Source organism: Hirundo rustica, chromosome 2 (assembly GCF_015227805.2).
Source record: "Hirundo rustica isolate bHirRus1 chromosome 2, bHirRus1.pri.v3, whole genome shotgun sequence".
Classification (NCBI taxonomy): domain Eukaryota; kingdom Metazoa; phylum Chordata; class Aves; order Passeriformes; family Hirundinidae; genus Hirundo; species Hirundo rustica.
The window spans coordinates 17,041,840-17,068,719 of NC_053451.1; the positions used below are offsets into that span (position 1 = coordinate 17,041,840).

At 39.7% G+C, this 26,880-nt stretch overlaps 1 protein-coding gene across 1 annotated transcript; it reads left to right on the forward strand.

Moving 5' to 3' along the window:
* Window positions 1-268: 268 nt before the first annotated feature.
* On the forward strand, window positions 269-25,298 carry BACH1 (BTB domain and CNC homolog 1). Its single transcript, XM_040055883.2, has 5 exons — window positions 269-342; window positions 11,608-11,905; window positions 13,657-15,048; window positions 16,837-17,043; window positions 22,972-25,298. The coding sequence occupies exons 2-5, from the start codon at window positions 11,666-11,668 to the stop codon at window positions 23,431-23,433; spliced, it is 2,301 nt and encodes a 766-aa protein (XP_039911817.1). The 5' UTR covers window positions 269-342; window positions 11,608-11,665; the 3' UTR covers window positions 23,434-25,298.
* The last annotated feature ends 1,582 nt before the right edge of the window (window positions 25,299-26,880 follow it).

Below are 26,880 nucleotides of genomic sequence, written 5' to 3' on the forward strand. Positions count from 1 at the left end.
AGGAAGGAAGGGAGAGCAGGGGCCGGCGGACGCCCGGACCCGGCGCTCTGCGGCCCAGCCCGTGCTCGGGAGGAGCCGCGCATGCGCGGCGCGCGGCGGTGCCGGGCGGCCGCGCGCCTGCGGCGAGCGCCGCGTCCAATGGGCGCGCGGGGCGTGCGCGGGGCGTGCGCGCGGGGGGGGCGGGCGGTGCTGCGGGCGGTCACCTGACGGCGCGCGCCGCAGTCGGGTCGTAGCCGGAGCCGGGAGCGGTCGGGCCCGGGTGGCGCGCGCGGGGCGAGCGGGGACGGGCCGAGGCCGCGGCGCTGCCCTCCCCTCCGGCCCGCGGCGGCGGGGGTCACCGAGGTAAAGCGGGAGCGTGCGCGGTGAAGTGGTCGGCGGCGGGGGGGTGCTAACTCAGGCGGCGCCCTTCGGGCGGAGGGCGCGGTGAGGCGGGGGTCGCAGCGCGCCGGCGGGGGCGGCGTCGGCGACGCGGCCTTTTCTCCCCGGCGGCGGGCGCTCCGTGACGCGGCCCGACCCGCGCGGGGTCGGGGGTCCCGCCCGCGGGGGCGCCGGGGCGGTGGCGGAGGCGCCCCGTCAGCGCCGGGTGCCGGCGGCGGCTTTTCCTCGGCGGCGCTTTGCCGCGGGTGTTGCCCCCCTTCCTCCGAGGCCGCTCCTTGCCCCGCTGACACGGGCGTGACTCTCCCACGCCGCGTTCCCCGGTACTGTGCGAAAGGGCCGGCTCAGCCCCACTGGGAAGTCGGCGGGAACCCCGCTCTGCCGGGGTGAGGCTTGCAGCTGGCGTTTGTTTCCCTTTGGGGGGAGCCGGGAAGGGTCTGTTTTAGACTGTAAACAACGAAATACAATTCCTGTCCGTCCTGTTCTGTGCGGTGAGATCCTTGGCGTATTTTGGGGCTCGGTGAAAATGTAGTAATCGCAAAAGAACAGTTACCCGTTTTAGACTGACTGTAATCCCCAAATCATCTACAACTCGGTCTTCCGAATCCTTATTGAACTAAAAGAAGAGGGAGAAGTGGAATAATTGCAATCCAGAAGCGCTGTAAATTAAGGTGATACGGCACTCAGAATGCTCTAGCATATAGAGTCAGTTCTTTAATCTCAAGTATTACACCCCACAGCAAGAAAAGGAAGGACTATATTCCTGTCAAGTTGATGAGTCTGAATTAAACCATATAAGGTAGACCATGAAATAAAATTTTTAATACGATTTTAACTTTAAAGATGGCTTAAGTAGCATAATTACTCTTGGCTGCCCTAAGTCAAGTGAGTAAGCCTGTGTGTACCTTAGCAAGCAGTGAGGCCCCAAATAGGCAGATTTGCAGAGAGAAACAATTGTCACTGAAAACTGAACAGCCACTGTGTTTGTCGGAAGGGCTCCCTTTGACCCAGCTTAATAAATCTGAAAAAAAAAAAAAAAAAAAAAAAGAAGCTAAATCCCTTAGTATTTGAAATTCTTGAGAACTTTTAGAGTGTTTTCCAATTTACTCTGAAAAAGAACCTAGTATTGCTGTCTGGGTTCATCTTGTGCAATGAATGAAAGCGTAATAAATAGGGGTTTTGGGAAGTTTGCTTCGCTAGCACACTCCTGATGCTGAAGTACAGCTTTAGCTTCCATCAGCTGTATCTTTGAGTTTATATGTAAAAATGTGGAAGATCTTAATGTGTTAAATGTTTACTTGCTTTTAATAGGTTCTAAAATGGTTATGCAAGGGATATTTTGGACTGATAAATTTGTTGGTTTGGAAATGGTCTAGTATTAAACCCTTTACCTGATTGTTTGGATCAGGTGGGCGCTTTTGTTAGATATAGAATAGACAGATCTTTGCACGTGAGTTCTGTAAGTCCCAAATAACTCTGCTGTATGATTCAGGGAGACAGCTCAGCAGGTCTTTTCACCTCATGCCCACCTTCCAACTTTGATAAAGCGTTTCTATAAACACTTAAGGGGTTTTATTTTAACCATAGCCCTGTCTTTCTCCCTGCACTGGGTGTGCTGGGAGCAAAGAAGAGTGGCAGATCAGTCAGAGGTTTCACGTTTGTGTCTGAATGCTGGCATTTTAATTGTTCTGTAGAATTCGACCACCATTCGAAAGTTTGATGGGTGAAGTTTTGGGGAATAGGAAAAAACACAGTTGTATTCATAATGTGAGTCCTGTTTTTATGTAGTCCTTAGTTAAACCAGAGGTAGCGTGTTAGCTGATGCAAGTGTGGGTAAGAACAAAACATTGAGTGAGCCGAAATTAACTGCTGAACCAATCATTAAGTTGTGTAGATTCAGCCTAGTGTGACCACAGTGGGGATAATGTGTGAGGATCCACCTGCAGCTTTCCCTGCCCCCACCTCTAATTCAGAGGTAAGCAGTCTGGAGAGGGGACTAAAAGTGGTGGAAAGGCTTACTTTGCTGTAACAAATCATAGGCTGCATCACAAGTCACTCTGTTTCCAGCAGTGTGCAGTGTTTTTTGGTTAAAGCTCTCTTAAGGGTGGATGAAAGTTTTGTTCTTGTTAAGTATGAAGGGGAAATGTAGTATTTGGTATAAATGTGAATTAGAAGGTCAGAGTAAGGCTCAACTGACTGATCAACTACTGAAGCTTTAGAAAGGGGAAAGTGTGCTGTGAAGGGTAAATTGACTTTAGAAGCATTGGTGAAATACAAATAAATTGAGTTTAATCATTAAACATACATTGGCGAGTGGGAGAGGTGTAGCCTAGGGTATCAGTAACTCAGTGTCTTTAAATGAGAGCCTGTTTCTTAAAGAATATTCAATTAATCTTAAAAATTGTGTTGAGATACATTGTTTGTGAATGATTTTATTTGAACTATCAACATAATGTTTGTAGGTGTTTGGATTCCAGTCTTGGTCCATTGACAACTACTGTGATAAGTAAATCTATGGCACTTGCTTGCCCTGATCATGCTACTTTTATTTAAGGTCATCAAATCACAGAATCCTGGAGTGGTTTGTGTTGGAAGGGAGCTTAAAGATCATCCATTTCCAGCTCCCTGCTATGAGAAGGGACACCTTCCACTAGATCAGGTTGATCCAAGCCCTGTCCAGCCTGGCTTTGAACGCTTCAGGGATGGGGCAGCCACAGCTTCTCTGTGCAGGGCCTCACAGGGAAGGATTTTTCTAATAGCTAGGCCTGCCTTCTGTCAATTTGAAGCCATTCCTCCTTGTCCTGTCAGTCCAGACCCTTGTCCAGAGTCTCTCTCCAGCTCTCCTGGAGCCTCTTTAGGCCCTAACTGGGGCTCGAAGACCTCCCTAGAGTCTTCTCCAGGCTGAACAGCCCCAGCTCTCCCAGCCTGTCTCAAGAGCAGAGGGGCTCCAGCCCTCAGATCATCTCTGTGTACTTCTCTGCACTCATTCCAGAAGATCTATGTCCTTCTGATGTTGGGGTCCCCAAAGCTGGAAATCAGTATTTTATGTGGTAGCATCCCAAAAATGGTTATTTACAGGTCAGCTAGTAAGAGCATGTCTTTTGACATCATATGTCAGATAGGAAATAGTCTACAGTTTCAGGATGGGAGGACTGAAACAGTTTGATGTGATTTGGTGGAGACCTTTACTAGTGCTGTAACGGGTTAATGCTTTGTTCATTGAACTTGCAAACACAGGATGACTCATGACTTTTAAGAGAACCTTTTAACTTGCAAACACATGATGACTCATGATTTTTTTAGACACATGTGCTATGCTTAACAAGGCTTTTGAGTTCCAGGAGAAGGAACTGTAGCCGTTTTGGCGATAATCAGAAGATAGAAGACGGCCTCCTAGCAACAAGATAATGCATATTGCGAAACTGACACGATAACAGGAGAAGGAACTGTATAAAACGGGACTGGAAGGCTGTAACCAGGTGGCAGTTGGTGGAGTGCAGACTCCCCTGTCGCCCAGCGCTGCATTTGCTTATGCCCCGCTTGCTGTAATTAATAAAATTCTAATTGGGACTAAACCTTAAGTTGTGCAATTTATAACAGTGCTACTATCTGAAGCCTGGTCTAATGCATTTTTTTTTTTTCCCCAGTTTTATTATTATATAGATATTGTTAGTTCTGATAAACCTGTGCTGTTCTGTTTTCATAGAAGTGTTTCTGAAGTTCTTTCTGATTTATGTGTAAAATATTTTCAGATTTCTTTCAGTTTCACGTACTGTGAAGAACAGTTATGGAAACAAATTGAAGTTAAATGGATAATACCAGAAGTGAGGTTCTAAATAGGTTCTGAATATAATTTCCAATAAGTATTTTCCTTGACTTGGCAATATAGCTGTTTCACAGTTCTTTCAGCTTGTTTCTTGTGTCCTTCTAAGTACATTAAATGGTTAATTTAGTATTCATCATAAATGTTTTGACATACATACTTGTAAATGGATTGTGATAGTCATTCAGACAAAGTTATTCATGTGGTTTGTTTAACTGTAGCAATGAGTAGAATATGTAGCTCTAAATACAAAGGTGTTTGTCCTTTAAGCAAAGGCGGGGGTTGATAGTAGATTTTAGTTGTGAAGTGAATATTTTATTATCTAACCTAGTTTTTATTTAAGAAAAAAATAAGACCAATTTTTACTTGTATTTTTGGGTTGTTGTGTTTGTGGTTATTTTCATTGTTGATAGGTGCTTTGGGTTTGGGTTTTTTTAAAGTTCTTTGGAAAGTCAGTGCATTGTTACCTTCCCAGAGTAATTCTCTTTGAATACCAGCACAACTGAAGGGCTGTAAGTGATGGAATTTCTCAGAAGAGTCTCTGAAATCCCTTCAGACCTATTTCATTTTTGAGCAGTGAAACAAACCAAATCCCACAACATGATTTTTATCCCTGATCCAATAATTAAACTATTAGTGTCATCTAAAATAATGGGAAACTGCTGAGTAGTTTGGGCTTTATTTGGCTTTGATACTGATTGTGTCATCCTCTGAGGGAAACTTTTCAAATGGTTACATGGTATCAATCTCTTTTTTCCTTTTAAAATCATGACTTCTGGAGGCTTTCCAAAAGCATGAATATTCTCGGGGTACCCCATGCTCTCCTTTCCCCATGTCCCAACTTCACGTATAGCTTGCAAATGTTGAGAAAAAACTGTGTATTCAGTCTGAAAACCTGGAAAATAAATTAAGACTCTTAGCACAGACTTAAGACTTGCCAGACTTCCCATGATTCTTTTTAATACTCACTTGTGACTTGACAGGAGTCCAAATGCAGTGTTTAAAATTATGCTACAAAAATACAAACTAGTAATTTTTAAAAATCTCATTTATGTAATTAAGATGTGAAGAATATCATCCAGGTGTTGGACTAATAAAGAAGACAATTTAGAATTATGACTCTGCTAATAACTGAAGATTAAATGTAATTTTTTTTTCCTAAAGGAGAGGGCATTATTCTTGGGCAGCAAAGCTTGCTTTTTGCTTTTTTATGGCTTTTTTATTTTGCAGTCTTTTTGAAGATGAAGCAATGAACATGCAGTCTAAAATGCTTGTTCATTCTTTGTCAGCATAATGTGAATCAGCAGCTATTAACCACTGTAGGCATTCATCTGTAATATAACTATTTCCTTAAAAGGAGAGATAGCTAGGGGCAAGAACAGAGAGATAAAACTGTAGGAAAAAAGCCTCTGCAGTGTTTTGAATGAGCTGTGTCGTATCTAAGCTGACTTGTTTTAGCAGTAGTAAATGATAGTTGTCCCTTTGGACGTCACGTCTGTGGATGAGTTTGTTTTTTTTGATAGGCTAAAATAAATGTAAATGTCAACTGTAAGAGAACTGATGGAATGACTGACTTGCTAAACTTTACTCAATAGACCAGCATAATAGGAGTAGCACCAAGAGATTTTCTCCAGGCTGTGTTTTCAGGGTTTACAATTGTGTTTTTACCAACTGTTGAGGAATTTGAAGTGTTCCAAGAATACAGATACGTTAGAAGCATGGTGCTAACTGAACAGACCCTTTTTTGTCTGCTAGGTGATAAATTAATCTTGCAAGTTTTATAATTTTGGTGATCACAACTGAATTTACATCTGGGTGCCCAAGTTCGAGTAGCTTAGAGAGCAGTGACAGCCAAGGTGTGTCCTGCCTGGGCTCTGCAGCTGCCAAGGCGAGCTTTGCTCTCTGCTCGCTTATTTCAGAACTTTGCCAGTGTACAAGTGACACACTGATTGCTAGGGAGGATTGATATCCAGCGTGGTATTGCCGGATGCTTGCTCACTAAGAAAAGAGTAAGGAACGGGGTTTTGTTTGCATTTTCAGTAATTCAGCTAACCTTTAGCTGGAGCATGTATGGGAACTATACGGTAGGTGCAGATCAGAAGAAAGCCAAACGCACATAGAGTGAGTTGATTTGGATGGTAGGGCTGCATAATTAATACCTGAGTCTTGGAATAAAAGGTTAGCTCTTCTTTATAGGAATATCTGAATTGGATTTACTCACCAGTGGAAAATGGGAGGCTTTTGCTCTTTAAAAGAAAGCACTGAGCTCGTAGGATGTAACTCTTGTAACTCAAGTGGTTTTGCTCCCCTCTTGGGAGAACTATGGCTAGATTGGAGCTTAAAAGTGAAGGACCACAGGTCCATTTTTGCTAGTTCGTTGCCCCAGTTGCTCTTGGGTGTGTTACAGCTGATGGTAACAACATAGATTTCTGTGTTTTATTTGTCAGTGAGTCTTTGAGACAATTGTTAGGTTTGGATCCTAGATTGGGTTAAATCTGGGTGCCTTTGAATGAGTCCTCTCTTCTTCAATGTTCAGCTGGTGATAAGGAAATTTCTGGTCACAGGGGCATAGTGAGGTCCAGCTGGAGAGAAGTAGCTGCTCTGCAAAGGCTTACTGGAGTGCCAGGTGTTCAGCTATCTGGGAAGAGAGGGAGAGGGTCAAATGATTTCTGTATCAAAACTTTCTCCGGACTACTCTGCTCTTCAGTCTGTCTTTTCATGAATTTGAAAAACCTGTAGTTTGGAGGGGGGAAAAGGGTTTGGAAGAACAAATTTTGATATGTAGGGATGGATGCTGCCTCTGGATTTGGTGTTCTCATTGTATCTTGGTGACCCTTAGATACTGGAATTTCATTTTGCAGATCCTCGGATTTAGTATGAGGAGTTAAGATTGTAAAATGTAATCAGCTGTTTTTCCTGAAAGTGTAACTCTTCAAAGTAGTATGGGTATGATTGTCACTGATTTCCATCAGTTTCTGTGCTCTGATTTAGTATTTTTAATGACACTTCAAACATTCAGACTCAGAGTGTTCAAAAAGCATTTTGGTAAACATGTACACAAATGTGTGTGTTTTTATCACTTTCAGTGACAACTTGATGCCTTTTAGCTTCCTTCAACTCTTCCAGGACGCTTCTTTGTCCACAGGATGTTGAGTGCACTCTTACATGGGGTGGTGGTGCTGAGCTTGGGTGAAAGTTTGCTTTGTGTGAGATTTTTGTGTGGATGAGGAATACATCACACTATTAGGAGTTCTGCTCTGGTACTCTACTCTTGTATTCTACCTGCACTGGGTACATTCCTCAACAATGTTACCTGTTTTACTACTATTTTTCTTCTGTAACTTAGCAACAACAGCTCTTTATAGCTTTACCTGGTTTCAGCCATCATGATTCTCATCTTTGGAATTTTTTTTTTTTTAACTGTCGATGGGGAGACTATGGTTTTCCAGAGAATCTGCACCAAGCGACTCTCTAGAGCAGAGACTGTGATGGGAGGAAGTAAAGGATTTTAAATCTACATTTATTCTCTAGTCAGCTAGTAAAGAGCAGTAATTGTTACCAGTTGTAAGACAATCAGATGAGCAAACCTGCAGCCTAATTTTAAAGTACCTTACACTCACTGTACCTCACTATTACCTTCCTGTAGTAATGTAATGAATGACTTTGAATGCATGAGGAAAATGAGCCTTGGATGAGATATGTATTTTACAATGAATCCGGATAAGCACCTCTATTTGGTCTCTATACTGTGTACTTAAACAAACATGTATTTGTATTTTGTGATAAAAAACAAACTTTTTGAAATGTGGTTGCAGTACTGATTTTCATTAAGATAGGTATTTATATGTTCTTTTGAAATATATATATAGTCATTTGGATGTAGAAATGTCTAAATTTACTGCAGATATGGTAATTTTTCAGGTAACTGTTGGGCATAGTTTTCATAATTGTGTACTAGGAGGGAGAAAAAAATGGAGTTGCTTCTCTTTGATAAAGCAGAATAAAGTTTTATAGCTAGTACTTAGGAGGAAATATTTTTGTCCTTATGCAAAACACTATTTATCTTAAGATCACTGATAAAGAATGAAAGCTTCATAGAAGCAGGCTTGGTTGTGTTCTCAAAGCAGAATTTGATTAATTGCGCTTCAAGTGTTTATCTAGATTTTATACTAGCATGTGTGTATGCTTATGTTCACAGGATTTTTAATTTTCAGTCTCAGGAGTATGAGGCTATTAGGTGTGCAAGGTTTCAGGTGAGAGGAGTTTGAGGCATGCTCACAGTACTAGTTCTCTTCCACTAACTGAGGATTTGTAGTAAGTGAGCTTTCATGTTGTTACTTTAGTCCTTCCAACCTGCGTTATGAGAACTGTTTTAAGTTTTCTCTTTGCTATGACAGTAAGCATTCGTGTTGTGAATGTGTGAACAACAAATCTACTTGTGGAGAAGTTATTTTGTACTCACACTGCTGTGGAAAATCTGGTTGGGTGTCGTGACAGATACTGTCATAAATGTGGAACCCTGCCCTTATTACACAACTGGAAAACAGAATTCAGACTTTCACAAGTTTGACCTCTGTTAGTTTTTAAGTGTAACAGCTTTTTACAGTGGCTGCATTTTCTCTCTCTCATTTGCTGCTTTTGTTTTCACCAGCATTTTCAGTTTTCTGGTGCTTTACCTTTGGATTTTTTAAAGTTATATTTGATAGTACCTAAATTTTACAAAGACTGAGAGGAATGTAGTGTTTCAGTGTAGTGTATGGGTGGGGTTTTTTATTTTTGTTTTGTGGGGGTTTTTTAAAGGTTCAGTTTGAAATGCTTATTAAATGCTGCATTCTATATTATGGATACCTCAAACTTGTTGTCCTGTTTAAATATAGAGGGTACGTAACTTGGCTGATGAAGTCCTCACAATTTGGAAGTACAACATTCTGTCTGAGTAAGGTGTTAAATGAAGTTATGCTCAAACTAAGTATTTAATTCAGTTTTTAAGAAACAGATGGCAGTGTTTCAGGTTGGTTGTGGGTTGGTTTTTTTTTGGGCAGCTCTCTCTCAGTGCTCCAAGTAGTCCACAAGCTTCTTTTGAAAGGATGGTGTGTGCCTGACAGAGATAAGTGAGAAGGAGGGTTAACTCTTGTCTGCATTAATTTGTCTGTATTTATAAAAATAGAAATAAACTAGTGCTATGGAAGTGTAATGAACTGAACTGGATACTGGAATTGATTGTTTTATCAGGAAAAACCCAAAAGCAACATATATGATGTGTGTTGTCTGTCTGAGGATTCTTTTTTCAAAGAAGATAGAAAAAAAGAACACTTTAATGCTTATCTTTAACTATAATCTCTCTCGTGAGTTTTACCTAAGTGTTCACCCAGAATATGTCCTCATCTGTAATACTTCCCTGCACTCCCCACCACTGTGCATTTAGTCTTCAATTTTTTCATTTTGTCCTCTGTTCCTTTTTGGGTTGGTTTTTTTTTTTTTTTTTTTTTTTTTTTTTTTTTTTAACCTTGTAAAAAATACAGGGCTATACGTCATTAAACTCTGTGTGCTGTGAGATATGAGCAATATGATGTTAGGCTATAGAACAATCTAGTTAGGAATATGTAATTTATATTGCACTAGTTACTTCTCATAAGCTCTTATAAAAATAGAATTTCATGAATTGCAGTTCCATGATGAATTTTTTTTGTTCCCATGTAAATTGACTGGAAATTAAATATTTCCTAAGTTAATGAATCTGTAGTCTTGTTAATAGGTATATGAAAACATTTGGTATATAGCATGGTATATAGCACTTTTCTCTACCACTTCTTAGAGGTTTGTGGAACTTTTGGGATTTTTCCCCTCAAAACTTTTGTTTTCACCATACATTTGTACATTTTGTCAGTGGAGTTGAACATACAGTGTTCCATAAGGGAGCAGGAAGGGCAGGTAATGCTGATGTGTTCTGCACTTCACTGGGGTCCAGACTAGTACTGTGCTGCTATCGCCACTGGAAATGGGGATCTTCCATCTTTCTGTTCAAAAGTTCACTCAAAATGCCTGTGTGCCATGAAAATAGCTTGAGCAGTGAGTAACCAGGAGCACAGCTGGCAGCGCGGTTGCTTTTTCCGCAGCGTGTTTAAATATGGCCATGCCCTCTGCACTCCCCATGTTGTGAAAGTTTCCCCACATCTGAAACCTGAGGATTTGCACTGGCCACGGCTTTATTATTGTTGGGAGCTGGCAGATGGCAAAAACCTCCGTTGAGCAATAGAATGATGAGGTAGTCCCATGTCAGCTGAAGTGAGTCTCCACAGCTGTGCTCAGTTACAGGAACTCTGGGGTCAAGTGTACTCTGAATGCTTGGTTTGTTAAGGTATAACGTGTCCTAGACGTATTTTCTTTGCAGGGTTGTTCCAAGTCTGACTTAAGTGATTTCTTGATCAAGCAAGGACACTTAATAATCTTTTTTCATCCCTTTAATTGGGAGAAGGGCTCAATTGAAAGTGAAATACAGTGTAAATATCAGACTTGGAAGTACTTTCAATCTTTGCACTCTTTAGCAGAGCTGCCTTCTCCCTAGCCCTTCTTTTTTACTGCAAATTTAGGAATCTTCAGAACTGTTGTAAATGTATGTATGTTGTATATGTATATGTATACGTTTCAAGGTTTTAAAAATTGTGTAACTTTAACTGTTGTTTGTTATCCAATGAATATTGTTACTTGAGAACGTTATCAGAAGAGAGATGGTATTCCATTGCCAGGTGACTGAATCATAATGATGTATGTATTGGGAAAGCAAACTTGTAACAAGCATGACAAATCCAGTAGTCATGAACAGAAAAGGGGGGAAAAAAGTTTGCATTAAGGCAGTTGGAGAATTCAAATTTAAAAACAAAACAACAACCTACTAGAGAGAAATTCAGGGTATTTTACCAATGCCTGATTGGTTTAGCGGACAAAATACTTTTGAAAGAAGACAAAGAAGAACACATATATTTTAGTCTGCACTAGGTGAATCAGTAAACAGAAGTAGTTCACATAGTGTTTTGGTGAATTTTAGTTTAATGCATCTGTTTTATTTCTTTTTACATTTTCATAGTGTCGGAGTTAGAATATATCAATTACTAAGAGTGAAAGCTTAGATAATTTCTAGGTGTTACAGTAAATTTATATTTCTGAATCACTTGGCAAGGAAAGAACTGTTCTTTATTGCTGAAATTCATTCTTTGGTCTATGAGACTACAAAAGCAGTGTTAAGATGTACATTATCAAGGTTTGAATACTTTAAATGGTCACCAGCATTTATTTATTTGAAGTATTAGTTTGAAGAAGAATTAGACCAGGGCAGTGCTCATGTTTCAGTACCAATAGGTTCCTGTTGGACATGACTTTCAGGGGTTCAACTTGTTTCTTTGCTCCCCCAGGTCTGAAGCACAGAAGCATGCTTTCCACTGAGCCTCACACTACCACCTGTGATACAGAATGTCTCTAAGTGAGAACAAAAGTGTGGTGTTTGCCTATGAATCTTCAGTGCACAGTACCAATGTACTTCTCAGCCTTGATGATCAGCGAAAGCAAGATATCCTTTGTGATGTTACAATTTTAGTGGAAGATCAACGATTTCGGGCTCACAAAGCTGTGCTTGCAGCTTGCAGCAGTTACTTCCTTTCAAGAGTTGTGGGCCAGGTGGATGCTGATCTTATAATCACTTTACCGGAAGAGGTGAGTGTCACTCCCTTCTGCATTTTACCTGCCAGTGCTTCTAATCTGCTTTGTTCAGTGTTCTTTACTGGTAGGCTGGGGTTTAACTGAAGTTAGAGTAGGGGATCTAAGAGCTGAAAGACACTAGCCCACAATCTGGGATTCAAGTACTTCATATAATACTGTAAAGACTAACTATTGCCATCTTGGTGTAGGGTCTGTTGATTTTTTTGACAGTGTTTTCATTTTTTGACTTTCATACCAAATAAAAATTAAATAAATGACTACTGTGAGAGTTTCTTTTCTAGGTCACTAAGAGTTTTTTAGGGTTTTTTTCTTGTTTGAGCATAACTAGCTAGAAATATGTAAGCGAAAGTGAAGGGAGTGGAGTGTTTGTCCCCTCTTGATCCTTGCAGGTTTTGCAGTGTTTCTCCCTTAAATAGAAAGAAGGTAGAGTTTTAAAATACCATTGTATTTTTTTCTTTCGGTTTCATTTATGAATGCTACTTATTTGTGAATGTTAGTAGTTTTGTTAACTACATTAAGTCTGAAGATATCTTGACAGCTTATGGATAAACCCTCTTTTACGTTCTACTTCCCCACATTATAAAGGATGAATTAATGTGGTGGTGTAATCATTAGTAGTGTAATCCCCAGAACATATTTCAAATGCTATTTTAAGAATTCTTTAGGTAGGTCATAAAAGTTTGCAGACAGTTTTAAAGAACTGGTCTCTGTGCAGATCTTATCAACTTCCTTTCATGTGTTGTGTTCTTTAAAAGAGCACAACTACTTTAAAAGAAGCAACTACTGAAAAAGACAAAGTAAACAAACCCTCAACTGATTCTTAAATTGAGTTGCATGAATAATTCATTATTTTGCTGGCAGAAGGATTGAGTGTAATTAATGCCTTGATATAGTGCTTTATTTAGCATAAAATACTGTTCATTTCAGTAAAGGCAGGATGTGGACTTGACTTTGGGTATTAGTAGTGGGCATACTGCTTTATTCTTCATTTGCAGGGAAAAGGCTAAAGGAAGGGTCATGTAGTTGGTAATCTGTAGGCTCTGTTTGTGGCTTTCTAGTTGATTCCTTGGACATTTTTTTTCATGTAGATGATTTTGTTTCTAATGAGACAGTTTTTGTTTATCTATGGATTCCCTGTTGTGAAGACCGTAAGTGTTCAATTAAAATCACTTGCTCTAAAGGGGCTTTAAACTGAGAATTCTGTTTCAGAATTGGTGTACAGTTTTTGAGTGCATTTCTTCAAATCTATGGGAAGAAAAAAGAAGTGGCTGTAGTAGTAAATAATCATACATGGTCAGACTCCATTTTTCCAAACTTTTTTTTACATCAGTGGTGCATAAGACTAAGTGATTAACAGTAATTCCTCTTAAAAACCTACAATTAAATACCAGCAGCGTATTCTAGAATAATTAGTATACAACTTGCTTTGAAATATATTTTTGTGAGGTTGGAATCTAGTTACTGGTTTTCAGCATACAGCAATATTATTCACTTTTAGTACTATGTTGCCAGAACATTTTATTAAGAGATTGATCACAGTGAAGAAAACTCACAAAATGTGCATGATAAAATTTTATCAGAAGAATTGTTTCAGAATGAGTTTGACCAGGTTTTCACAATAGAACAAATCTGTTGCTTTTGTCCTGTACTCTCTCCTGCTGGCAGGACAGGTAGATCTGTGTATTTCTCTGCTTAAACCCAAATAGACCAATACTACTGTTTCTTTTAATTTGTTTTTGTAATAGGTAACACTTAAAGGATTTAGTCCTTTGCTTCAGTTTGCATATACAGCAAAACTCGTTTTAAATAAAGACAATGTGTCTGAAGTTTGCAAATGTGCAGAATTTTTGGGTGTACGCAACATTGAAGAGTCCTGCTTTCAGTTTCTCAAATTCAGATTTTTGGACTTTAAACTGGATCAGCAGGAATGTCCTAGGAAGAAATGTTGCTCACAGCGTTGTCAGAAAGCAAATCCTAAAGCTGGCGATGCGGATGATGGAGACCTAGAAATAAATTATGAAGTAGAAGCACTTCTGGAAAAGGAATATAGTCAAATACCTGACACAACGGCCTGTAAAGATGAAGAAAATGCTAAATTATCGCCTGTTCTCCAAGATAATGCCAATCGAAGCTGTGATCCTGTACATTTAGAAAGGGGTAATGCTTTCAGCTTATCTTCCCAATGCCCAAAATATAGAAAATTCCAGAAGGCTTTTGGAAACGACAAAGTTCATACTTCAGAGTCCAATTCCAGTATTAAAGATGTTCAGGTACCACCATTTGCAGCTTCTCTTGAGAAGGAAATACCTGATAATAATGGCATACAAAAAGCTCAGGAGTGTGTGCCTATGCAGCTGATCTCAAACTGTGAAGAGACTCAGGTAGAAATGGAAGAAGGGGAAGAAGGCATTCAGAATAAAGAAGAGTCGAAGAGAGAGTCTGTAACTCAGAATGTGCCATGTCCTGTGGAGAAAATGGATCTTGCTGCTTTCCCCCAAAACTCTGCTGCATCTCATGGACCCAATTCTGTGCCTATTTTACATAGTTGTGAGCAATATGGTAACTTGAATTTCGGTGGTATGCAAAACAACACAGTCTTAGCTGAAAAAACTGTGTCAAGTACTGGAGCTGGAGATGACAAGACTGAAAATCAAGGTAACCCATCTTCAAAGGTGGATCTGTGCACTAGGGAAGCCCCTAACATCACCTCAGTGGGAGATCGAAGCAGCGTGGAGAGAGAGATAGCAGAACAGCTAGCACAGGGGTTCTGGAGCGATATTCCCAGCACAGATCCCTGTCAAATACATTTACCACCTGCAGTTTCTAAAGAGTGCTTGGAGCCAGTGTATTCAGGGAAAAAATCAGAGTGTCCATGGCTGGGGATCAGGATCAGTGAAAGCCCTGAACCTAGCCCTCAGCAAACGTTTACAACGCTGAATTCCGTCAACTGCCCCTTTATAAGCAACCTTAGCACTGAAGGATGCTCCAACACCTCTGAAATTAACAATGGAGATTATGTTCAGGGACAGCAACAAGAACAGTGCCCTTATAACTATGTGATAAGTTTGGGAGAGGATTCAGAGACTGACACTGAGGGAGACAGTGAATCCTGTTCAGCAAGAGAGCAAGAATGCGAGGTAAGAACATCCTGATACACCCTTTGCTTCCCAGTCTCTTAAGGCCATATTCAAAAATCTAATTGCGTCTTCTGTGTTTTGTTGTTTTGGTTTTTTTTTTTTTCCCCTGTGGCTCCTTGTTTTAAAAAGTCTGGAACTGAAGCTTTAAATAACCATTCAGAGATTTATATGGATGGTCACTGTTAATTCAGGGAGACTGAATTAAGGTATGAAAGTATAATTGGTCAGATACTGAAGTGTTAGATGCTTATATATTAGATCTTTTAAGAATTTTTCTGGAATAACTGTCAGAAAAGGTAGTGAGTCTTAAATCAAGGCATGAAGGTTTGTTCTTAGATTTTTTTTTTCTTTTATCTGCTTCAGTTAGATTTAAGAAAACTCTAAACTTCTTAGAGCCTTTGTTTAATAGAAACTTACCAGTTTTCTTGGTTTTATTCTGAGCCGTGGGGTGGAGGTGGGAGAAAAATGATACTTCAGCTTTAATGTGAAGTGAAAATTAAGTTTTTAAGCTGACTTTAGTAGCTGTGTATTTAAGACTGTTTAATAATATCACCTTCTCCAACACTAAGGCTATTTTTGTTTCTCCAACTGCAGTAATTATTTGGCACTTCCTTTCTTATTACTGCTTTAGGAGTGGTTTAGGCAGATACCATACAAGAATAATATAATCCTAGAAGTTTTTTTGATATACCTGGAACAATTTACATCTCAGTTCTTAGCATCATAGAATTGCAGTGTAACTCTCCGTGATGGATGATTTAATGTTACAAAAATTCAGTTGTTCTTAAAGCACTAGGGTTTTTATCTTTTCAAGATGCAGGGCCTTATTGAGACTGAACATTCAGTGGAACCTGCCATCAATACAAAAAACTGGAATGCCAAAGAGAAGGCCAGAACTGGTTAAATACATTCCTCACCTATATGTGACAGAGAACATGGCATCATTGCTGAAAACAGTACTCTGGGGTTTTTTTATTATTTTTGCCTGTTTGTCACCAGTAGTAGCCAATCAGAGAAGAGATTTCTCTGTGTTCTTTTAATCTAAATTCAGATCTTTGACCACACCAAGGTAACATATACTGCTAATTACTGTACTCAAATGTAAGGATTAAAATAAAGTGTCTTTAGTTGGATACTCAAAAAACCGTGGTGAATATTTTGTAAAGGTAAATATGTTTTTCAACATTTTCAACATTTCAACATTTTCAACACTTTGTGATCTCAAATGCTTCTGTAGCTCAGGTATGCAACAGTAGCAAGAGCCTGGTCCTCTCTCTTCTCTAACACTAAGAAATAAAAGACAAATATTATAACTTCTGTATTTTAAGGAAATGCCTGTTTCAGAGGAACTTTTCCTGTAGGAAAAAAAAAAAGCATAGGTATAAAAAGGCATTCAGGACGCAGTCTTAATAGCAGCTTTGGGAAAATTTAAGACTGTATTTGTGAGTCTTAACACCTGTTTTGTACCTCCCCAAACCATAACTCATCTTCTTAGAGTGTATCACCTGCATATTTGATGCACACACAAGTAGCTTTCATTCTACTCTGAATATGCTTGTAAGAATCTAGTATAAATGTGCAAATACTCTATTGCAGCTTGAACTCCTGTAGTTGAATCCCCTGGATTTTATCCCATCAGCTGATGGTTATGTTAGTTTGCTCTTGTCTCTAAGATGTAGGAAGAAAGATGGGTTGTGCGGTAAAGAATGCTTAAAATGGAAACTTGACTTGTTGCTGTTTGTGTATATCAGTTCCACCTTGGATTTACAGCTGTATCTCACATTCTAGGTAAAACTGCTGTTTAATGCACAAAGGATTATCTCACTTTCCAGAAATGACTTCCAGTCATTTCTGAAAATGCATAAATTAACTCCTGAACAATTGGACTGTATTCATGATATCCGAAGACGAAGTAAAAACAGAATTGCAGCACAGCGATGTCGCAAGAGAAAACTTGACTGCATACAAAATCTTGAATCAGAAATTGAAAAACTGGTACGTATAAATATTCATTGCTGTTGTCATGTCTTTCTCTAAACATCTTGACTGGCTATCTGGTAGTAGCTTGAGAATGAGGGGGTTTACTACTTTTTCCACTCAAGCTTAAAAAACTTTATCAGTCTTGTATAACTTCTTGACAGCAGTTCTAGATTTTTCTGAGCCTTGCTCTAAAGTACACACATCTTTCCTTCTGTGGACTTGTTTCCATTCAAATAAAACATACATCACAGCATAAATTTTGGTGAATGATGTTTCTGAAACCTATAAGCTTTGAATTTAATTGTACAGAATGATTCCCAGACTGATATCCTACACTGTTTTTTGCCTCTTCCCCTTTCTTGCTTTGAGATTTTGTTCTTCAGAAATCATGGTATTGCTCATGATCAAGTTTGCAGTTATGCAATTGTTAGTTGTGAAAGTTGTGCTGTTCTTGGAACATATCAACATGGGCTGGTGAACTGTTTCCTGAGTCTTGAATGTTAAAAATGAGACCCTTGCAGAAAGGCAGAAGATACAGAACTTGGGAAGTTGCTTGCCTTTTTAGCAGTCGCATCAAGATTGTAGCTGAGGAACTGATGCATCCTGTAGCCATATGTTAATATATTTTCTCCTCCTTAAGAAGGCAATAAAACGATAAATATGTAATTTAAGAGAAATGTAGGTAATCTGAGGTTAGGATTATGCAAAAATAGCAATGGCAAGAAGATAATTGAGTATTTTTTCAGAAAAATAAGTTTTTGTTTGACTCTGTCATCTCTGTTTCATAGTTGGTCATACCATGTACGCAAAATAGCTCAGTTGTTTAGGACTACTCTACTCGTATTCTTGTTCGTGGAGCATTTTAGGCTTGGTGTACCTGAATTTGGTGTCTGCATCAGCTGGAATATCGCAGTCATGTTGCATCTTTTTTGACTTCAAAGTGAAAAGGAAAATAAAATTAGAGCCAAGTGCAATGGACTGGAAGCTTATTTTCCTGTGATCATCATCTTTCACTGCATCTACTCCTACTTCTGCAATGAGGAGATAGGCTTTGAAAGGAGGGCTTGCAGTGCCATAGAGCTCTGATGAGCTGGGCAGAGCAGGTTGTGCTCAATGAAGAAGGGTAATCAGGTGATTGTATTAATTATATCCTTACTGAAGGGAGAAGTTGCATTTCTGACATTTCAGAACTTTTTCCTGGTTTTGTCATCGTGTCATCATTTCTGTTATGTAACTCTGTCAATATTTTGCAATACTTGGGCAGGGAATTAAAGGCTGATCTGCAAGATTAGACATGCAGTTGTTTGAGACTAATAATTGTAAAATAATATTCTTCTTTCTGTGAACCTGTGCTGGAACAGACTGAATGTCTGCTGTTTGACAGGTAACATGATGCAAGGCCTAGATAATGAGTGTTGAGTCTTGAGAGGTGAGGTGAGGTCTGAGTTATATGAATCATCCTCTAGGCACAAACATGTTCCTGTTGCTTTTTTATTTTAACTGTGCTGATAATTTTCTTCAGAAATTCCTGAAAAGACCCTTTTTGGAGCTGTTGACCATGCCTGACAGTCACAGATCATCAAGTTTGTAGAAGTTGTACACAAGTTAAAAATCTGTCTAGGCATGATTTCTAGGTGGGTAGAAGAAAAGAGATGTCTCAGAAGGGCTATATGTGTTACATCCAGCTTGCTTCATGCATGATGGCTTCTGCTTTGTTCCTATTCTCTGGGTCAGTTGTGTCTCAGACCTTTTAGACTTCGATCTTCTCATGGTATCATCTCTAATGTGGCTTTCAGAGGGAATAGAACGGTGTAGCTATAGTTTAACAACACTTGACAAGTAGATAATGTACTGTACTACCAGTTAGGAAGTACTTTTTGGTGGAATTCCTCATCCTGGTTTCCAGTATGTGCAGCATATTGTCTTGTATTGGTGTCTGTTTGGTGCTGCTTCATTTTTTTTTTCTCTCTCAGAAGATGTTTGTTGTGTGTTTCTTGGAAGAGTCCTATATTTGGAACAGACTGACCCTTGCCTGACTAGAGGCTGGAGACTGACAGCTGGCAAATAGCTTTGCTGACAAGCACCTTGGGGCCTGGGCAGATGGCAGGGCGAGCATGGATCAGCAACATGTCCAGGCTGAAAAAAAGGCCATCAGTGTCCTGGGCTGTATTAACAGGAGCTCAGCCCATCCTTGGAGGCCGGTGGTATGTGTAACACTGAATCTTTTGCTGGGTTTTCACCTCTCCCCGTTCCAGGAGCGCATTGATAGACAGGAGGAGGGTTGGGTGAAGGCCACTGGCGTGGCCATGCCTGAAGTACTTCTGTGGTGAGAGGCAGAAGAAATGGGGCTTCTACTTGGAAAGGGACGGGGAGACCTTATGGCTACCTGCCCACATCTGTGGGGCAGTCCTTGAGGTTATATAAGCTTTGGTAGTAGATCTTCAGCTTCCTGGGGGGAGTACTCGACAGCAAGAGAACAAGAGACATAGTCTTAAAGGTGGGATTTCATCTGAATATAAGGAAAGTTTTTTCTTCAGTGGAGCAGTTCACCCTGAAAGGCTGTACATGCCCTGTCTTTGAGGGTTTTGTGGTGTGACTGAGTGAAGCCCTGAGCAGCCTGATCTTGCCCAATCTCTGACTTTGTTTTGAGCAGCAGGTCAAATTACAGACCTGCTGAGGTACCTCCCCTACCAAGTGATTCTGTAAAATTGGAAATCTTATGTTAAATTCTACTTATAGTGAAGAAAAATATTATTCAGGCTGACTCTGTTATCTGGGAGAGTTACCTTTGATCCTGTCTCTTGACCTTCAGTACTGATAAAGTTTGTTTTTTTTTAATCTCCCCATATAGCCTTTGCTTATTCATCTTTCAGGTGAATCTGGGTGTTTTTGTTGGTCACTAATGTTCCGTATTTGAGAATACCCAGGGGCTACTTAAGGAGATGTTGATTTGTTAGAAACAGCTCAGAGACCCTGTGTATATTCACATTCCTTGTACTTTCTCCTGTACAATGGGATGACCCTGCCTGAACAGGGAGGTCAGACCAGATGAACCACAGTAGTCCCTTCCAACCTGACCCATCCTTTGATTTTTCACTTCAAAGCTTTTAAAATGAGGGTCCTTGCAAGGGGGAGTGGAGTAGAGGACAACTGATCTCAAGAAGCACCACTTTGGTGAAGATTCTGTAGCTGAGGAGGAGGATGTGTCAGTGCTCCAAAAAAAATATAACTGAGATCTTGTTATATATTAGGGTAGGGTGAGGTGTGTGAACTGAGTACATTCTTTACCAGAAGATTCAAGAGAGCTCTCTGATTGACATTACTTTGTAGTATTAGTATAATGCTGATAAAATAAAACAATAATATTTAATTGTATTAACCTGTGAACAGCTTCAGGCGGGTGAGGAATTTATGCTGGAATAACTATTTCTGAATGTTCATGTTTATTTTAAATAGCAGTCCAGATAATTTCATTAGTCCATAATACACAGCTGAGTGCCTCTACATACCCAAAAGGTATTAGGTGATCTGCCTAACAGAATGGGGGAGATTATTCTGATAAGTATTAAAAAACATCTGGAGGACAATGAAGGCATCAGTCACCATCAGCAAGGCTCCATGAAGGGAAATTCCTGCTTGTCAAGCCTGATTTCCTTGTATGACAGGGTAACCCACCCAGCTGATCTAGGAAAGCCAGTAGATGTAATCCTCTTGGACTTCACCAAAACTTTTGACAGGCTCTCCCAGGATCCTTCTGAACAAAATGTCCACCCCATAGCTGGACAAACACATCATGTGGTGGGAGAGCAACTGGCTGATGGAACAAATGGTGACAGTGACTGGGTGACATCAGGTTGGCACTGGTCCCTGGTGGGGTTCTGTGGGGCTCCATCCTGAGCCCTGTGCTCCTCACCCTCCATTAACGACCTGGAGACAGGACTCAATGGAATACCCTGTAAGTTTGCCATTGACACTAAACTGGGAGGAGTTGTCAACTCCCCTGAGGGCAGAGAGGCCCTGCAGAGAGACCTGCACAAATTGGAGACTTGGACAATCATCAGCTGTGTGAAGTTATACGAGGGCAAGTGCCGGATTCTGCTCTGGGACAGGGCAGCCCTGGCTGTGTATGGACTGGGGAACGAGAAGCTGGAGAGCAGCGGTACAAATGGACCTGCAGTTCCTGGCCCATGGCCAGCTGAACGTGAGTCAGCAGTGCCCTGGCAGCCAGGAGGGACATCCATGTCTGGGGCAGCAGGCACAGCATCGCCAGCCAGGCAGGAGGGGTATTGTCCCCTCTGCTCTGCACTGGGGCAGCTTTGGGCACCATGGTTTAAAAAATGACATTAAGCCTTTAGAGACCATCCAAAGAAGGGTCATGAGGATGGGGGAGGGTCTGGAGGGGGATATCTTATGATAGGTGACTGTGGGCATTTAGTCTGTTCAGCCTGAAGAAAAGGAGACTGAGAGCAGACCTCACTGAGGTCTTCAACATGCTCAGGAGGGGCAGGTGCCAATCTCTTCTCTCTGACAGTGCCCAGCGGCAGGACTCGAAACAACATAAAGCTGAGTCATGGGATGTTTAGGTTGGATGTTAGGAGAAGCCTCTTCCCCACCCCGTGACTCTTGAGGTATCCTGTGCAGGCCCAGGAGCTGGACTCGGTGACCCTGACGGATCCTTTCCAGTGTGGCATATTTTATGATTAACAGCTGCTCCCAGTGTGCTGACAACTAGAAATTTATTCACAATGTCCTCTTTCTACTAATTTTAGACAAAAAGATCTGGCAACAACTGTTCTTGCCAAATGCTGCCTAAAATTAATCAGTTCTTTCAAAAAGAAGTTGTAGAGGTTGCAGTATGAGGTTTCTCTGCAAAAAGGGGATGTGAGGAGGAGTGAAAATAATAAAACTTTCCAGGAATGAATTGACATAACAGTAGTTGTAACACATAGTCCCTATGATTAAAACTTGAAAACTACTTAAATCTTTGTGTGTCTTCAAAACTCTCTCTTCTATTAATTAACTACAAAATTTAAAATGTATGTGTTGTGACATGTTTGGAGTTGGGTTCTGTGTCCTGTTCATTCAACTTCCTCGTGATGGTCTTGCTTGTTCCCTGTCCTTCTTTTGTCATTTCCTCATTTTTCTTTATTCAAAAAGTTGCTTGTTTCCATGATTAGACTTCTCAGTTATCAGTATCTTTTCATCTTCTATCAGAAGCCTCAGAAAAATTCACAACATTGAAGCAAAAAAACCACCTTGATTAATACAGGCTATTTTTTTCTACTTGGTATTTATTAGTGAGTTGCCATGCTGTTTGTTGCCATGTGCTTGGACAATCCTGCTATGTTATCTCTAGGTTGTCAGATCTTCAGCACATCTTTCTTTACCTTTCTTAAATTTTCTATCTAATTTAGGAACTATACTGTACTCCATTGTTTGTCCTGTCGTGGATTTGGCATTTCTTGAGAATGGAAGTTACTTTCACCTAATGAAATAGTATCAAATTAAAATGTGATGTTTGATTTTTCAGCATTTCAGTTAAAAGACAGATCTCTATGAAGACTGCTTAATGTTTTGTTGACTCATTGGTAATGGTTTGTGTTACCCTGTAGTTCTAATGATTCAGGAATATTTACAGTAAGTGTAACTATGTTTCATTTGTTCCATAACTACAAATTACTCCTTTATCTGCCAGCATGAGTTTGGAAAAAGCTACATATCTGAAAAATCACATCAAATAGCTTAGCTGATGATGCTTCCAGAGAGGTTAGGATTGGCCTTTTGATATGCGTTCGATTGCATTGCCAGATTACTTTGTTAACATCAAATTACTTCTGTTTCAGCAGACCAGAGTATTTAAAGTCTTGTTTTAGCTTTGATATAAGCTTAAACCATAGTTTTTATGTTAAAATGTAGACTAATATACTGTTTTTGTTTTTGCAGCAAAATGAGAAGGAGAATTTGCTGAAGGAAAGAAACCACATTTTGTCAACTCTGGGTGAGACAAAGCAGAATCTGACTGGACTTTGCCAGCAGGTGTGTAAGGAAGCAGCCTTGAGTCAAGAGCAAATACAAATACTTGCAAAATATTCTTCTTCAGATTGTCCACTCTTATTTTTGTTCCCGAAAAGAGAACAAACGGCTCCATCTGATAGTGAGCTTGTGGTGCCAGCATCTGTAGAATCAGCAAATGGTCTTTCAGGTGTCACCCCTACAGCTGAGCAGAGTTCCTGTTATCAGTGTGTCAAAAGCGTGTGTGAGGCCACGTACGATCAAGCACAAGAACTGCATCCAGTGTCTGCCGGAGCATTGGAGCAAACGTCACTCATGGAGCCGTGTGGACAGAGCAGTGGCATCACAGACTTCTGCCAGCAAATGACTGACAAATGCACTACAGATGAGTGAATCTCTCCTTCCCATTTCCAGCCTCTCAGCATTGCAACTAGAAGTGGGATTGAGCATTATTGGAAAGTAACTTACTAAGTGAGAGGAAAGATAAAAGTTTAATATTTTGAAACTATATTGACAATTACATGGTCACCATTATTACTTGGCAAGCTTTGGGTTTGCTCTGTGTAGTTCCAGAACATAATTTGTATGTGTCATACTTGGAGCTTTTCTGTGTGGTGATGCCAAGGAGGGTTCAGGAAAGTACAAACTCCATTCACAGGTGCTTATTTTTGAGGAAGTTTTGTTCATGTATAGAAGCAGCCTACTCTGATTTATGCCACAGTACTTAATGCCACTTTGCATTTTAAGGAAAGCCTCCTGACAGCTGTTTGTGCACAATGACTTCTATACCTGGAATTCTTCTAAGACTTCCTTTTTTTGTGGTAGACAAACCTTAAGAAGCATATATAGTTCTGTAAATGTTCATTCTTGTAGATGGGCTAAGTAACGTGACAGGATGAGGAGATTCTGGAAAGTGCACTCTGGAAGTAACTCCTTGCTTTCTGCTGTTCCCCTGCCCATCCCAGAGAAAGCTTTTACTGAATTACAGCAGTAGGCTACTATTAGTAGTAGAATTGATTTTATTGAATAAGGATAGTAGGATTTTATTGAATAAGTGATTTTGTTTTGTCTCTCTAGTACAGAATTAAAAGAACTGGAGCAGCAGAGGTGCTGCCACATAATGCTCTCTTCTCTAAATTTAGTGGGAGGAATAACAATGCACTGTGGAAGGCAGACATCTGAAAATGGTGCAGTTCTTGGATGAGTGTGCATTAGATCCTCTGGCATCTGAATTCCATAGGCTTATTAAAACTCACTCCTGTATTGTGACTTCCTGTCCTAGCACCTTCAAGCTTGCTGCTTGTTTGTGGCAAGGGAGAATCAAAGTATTGTGAAAGTCTAAGGACAGACTTCTTTTTTTTTTTAAGGTATTCATGCGCCACATTTTTTTTTTCTTTCAGTGCCTAACTGCCTAAAGTTACAAATATTTGTTCTTTGATCACTGGGACCAGTAAAGTTCTGTTTCAGAATCAGTCTTCAGGATATTTTATGACTAAACTTCTAGTATATGTTCAATGGCTTGTGCTATTAGCATAGATATATAAAAAGTTTATTGAAGAAATGAGCTGGAGATATTTCCTTAATTACTTTGTGAAGGAGAAATTCAGCTACTGAAAATAATCCCCATTTTCTAGATTTTTACATAGCAGTGGATGCATATTGTATACCAATGATGCTTTGTTATTTAGATATTATTTCTCACACCAGAACTAAGTATTGAACCTCACCACAGAAAACTTTGGGTTTGCTGGTTTACAAAACATGAAGAATCTTGTACAAGCCAGTGGAATTCTACATTTCCTACCTCAGAATGTGTATTAGCTTTTTGTGTCTTTGTGTGCATGTACAGTAGGCAGCAACTAAGCAGAGGCCCTTGTAAATACTGCTGTTCAGTTTTACCTTGCAGTAAGACAGAACTTGTTCTTGGCAAGGCTTTTTTTTTTTTTTTTTTTTTCTCTCCCCCATAGGTAACATAGCATTAATAAATACAGTAAGCCACTTATTTAAAACAAAAATTTTGAAATTGACAGATTTCAACAGGACTTCTCATAACCAGCATGTAACACAAATGACTATACTACCTCACCTATGGGACTGAAAGTTGATTCAAATCTCTAGTGAATCCTTGGATTTTCATCATATATCATTACTTTTTTTAAGGGAAAAAAATACGCTAATGGAGCATAGCTTGTATAAATCACAATGCTTGCATTAATTGAAATTCAGAAATAAATACTACACGGCAGAAATAGTGATAATTGAATTGAAATTCTTTTAAATTACTATTATTGAGATATGATGATCCTGTATATGTATTACTTTATGAAGCTCTCTGGGCTTTTTCTCCAGTTTCTGTAGATTCCTGGTTAATTTAATCCTGTCTCCCTCCCAGGCTGCCATTCTGGGAAGCATTTTGCTCTTACGTCTACACTTCATTTAAAAAGCCAAACCAACAAGAAACAATGGAAAACAAAATTCAAAGCCCAAGCCTCTACTCTTCATAACTACTATCACTTTTAAAGCTGGTGATATTCTGAAATGACGTGGACAATGGCATTAAAGCATTGTCCTAATAGTGCACATAGTTGGAAATAGAATTCCTTTGGGTAAATCCTTGTTATAATGAGGTGGAGCATCTTTGTAGGGAATGGCTGGCTGGGAGCTTATCCAGTGGCCCAAAGCCTTGACACACTTGGCTGCAGATGTTGGAAAACAAGGGCAGTGATGACCAAGTGTGAGGCTGGAATATCCCTAAAGGGTTTATGCTCCGCTGCTGCAGTCTGGAGATCAGCCACAGCCTGAATTCCATATAGGTAGTTGATGGTGGAGGGATTCCAGGGCAGGAATCATGGCATTGACCTATGATAAAAGTAACATCATGTTCTTAAACCTGATACGAACTTGATGAAGTTTGAGAGTAGGTTTTTTGCCTGACCAGCTGCATCTAAATAATTTTTAAAATATTTATTTAATACCATAGACCTACAAGTTGCATGTTGACTTCTATAAGCCTATATCATCAACTTGCAAATGTTATAAATGAATGACAATTTTATGATAAAAAATTCTCAGGAAAATGTTTTTTGGAGTCTTGGTTTTATTTTTTTCTTCCAGTAAATAAATATGCGATTTTGAAATTGTAAAATACTTTGTTAAAGCATGTTTTAAAATACTTTGGACAGACTATCTTAAAGCCATAAGGGTATGTTGGCATGCGGATTGCAAAATAAACAGATAATTACAACAGTTGATTTTGTATTTTTCATAATTCAGTATTTTCTAAGTCTACAATAAAAACCACTATCCTTTCTACAAAGGCTTTTCTATTTTGTGTAAGTCTTCTGCTGTGAAAGTCTCTACTGCTGCATTATTGATTTGTGTAGTACTGCTCAAACAGTTCTGAAAACAGTAGCAAAGCAGTCTCTCTATAGTTTATGAGTTTAATAGGCCCAAACCACAAGCTTAGGATTCTTTAGACAAAGCTGAAATCTAATAACCTAGAGAGGTAATTGTGCCAAAGTTGGGTCTCTACTAAATTACTCATATTTCCTCAGTAGTGTGCATTTTGTCCTATTGATTTTCTTTTTTAATTGCATATTCTTAAATACACAAATATTCTTCTCAGCCTACTGAAGATTAAATTTGCCATGTGGAAGACCTGCTGTTTCATATGAATGGCAGAGCCAAGGCGGAATTTAAAATAAAAACCCTAAAAATGATTAACAAATAACTAATGAGTGAGAATATTATTGCAGTACAAGTAAGTTGGGTATATCTTGTTAACTTGAGAAATAACATTTAAGGCTTTCTTGATAGAAGATAATAGTCTAGTAAGAATTC

Excerpts from the sequence above, each read along its gene's own strand:
- BACH1 (XM_040055883.2), top strand. The coding sequence starts at position 11,666 with ATGTCTCTAAGTGAGAACAAAAGTGTGGTGTTTGCCTATGAATCTTCA. Across the intron at positions 15,049-16,836 it reads CAAGAGAGCAAGAATGCGAG|GTAAAACTGCTGTTTAATGC; the intron begins GTAAGAACATCC and ends CTCACATTCTAG. Across the intron at positions 17,044-22,971 it reads AATCAGAAATTGAAAAACTG|CAAAATGAGAAGGAGAATTT; the intron begins GTACGTATAAAT and ends TTGTTTTTGCAG.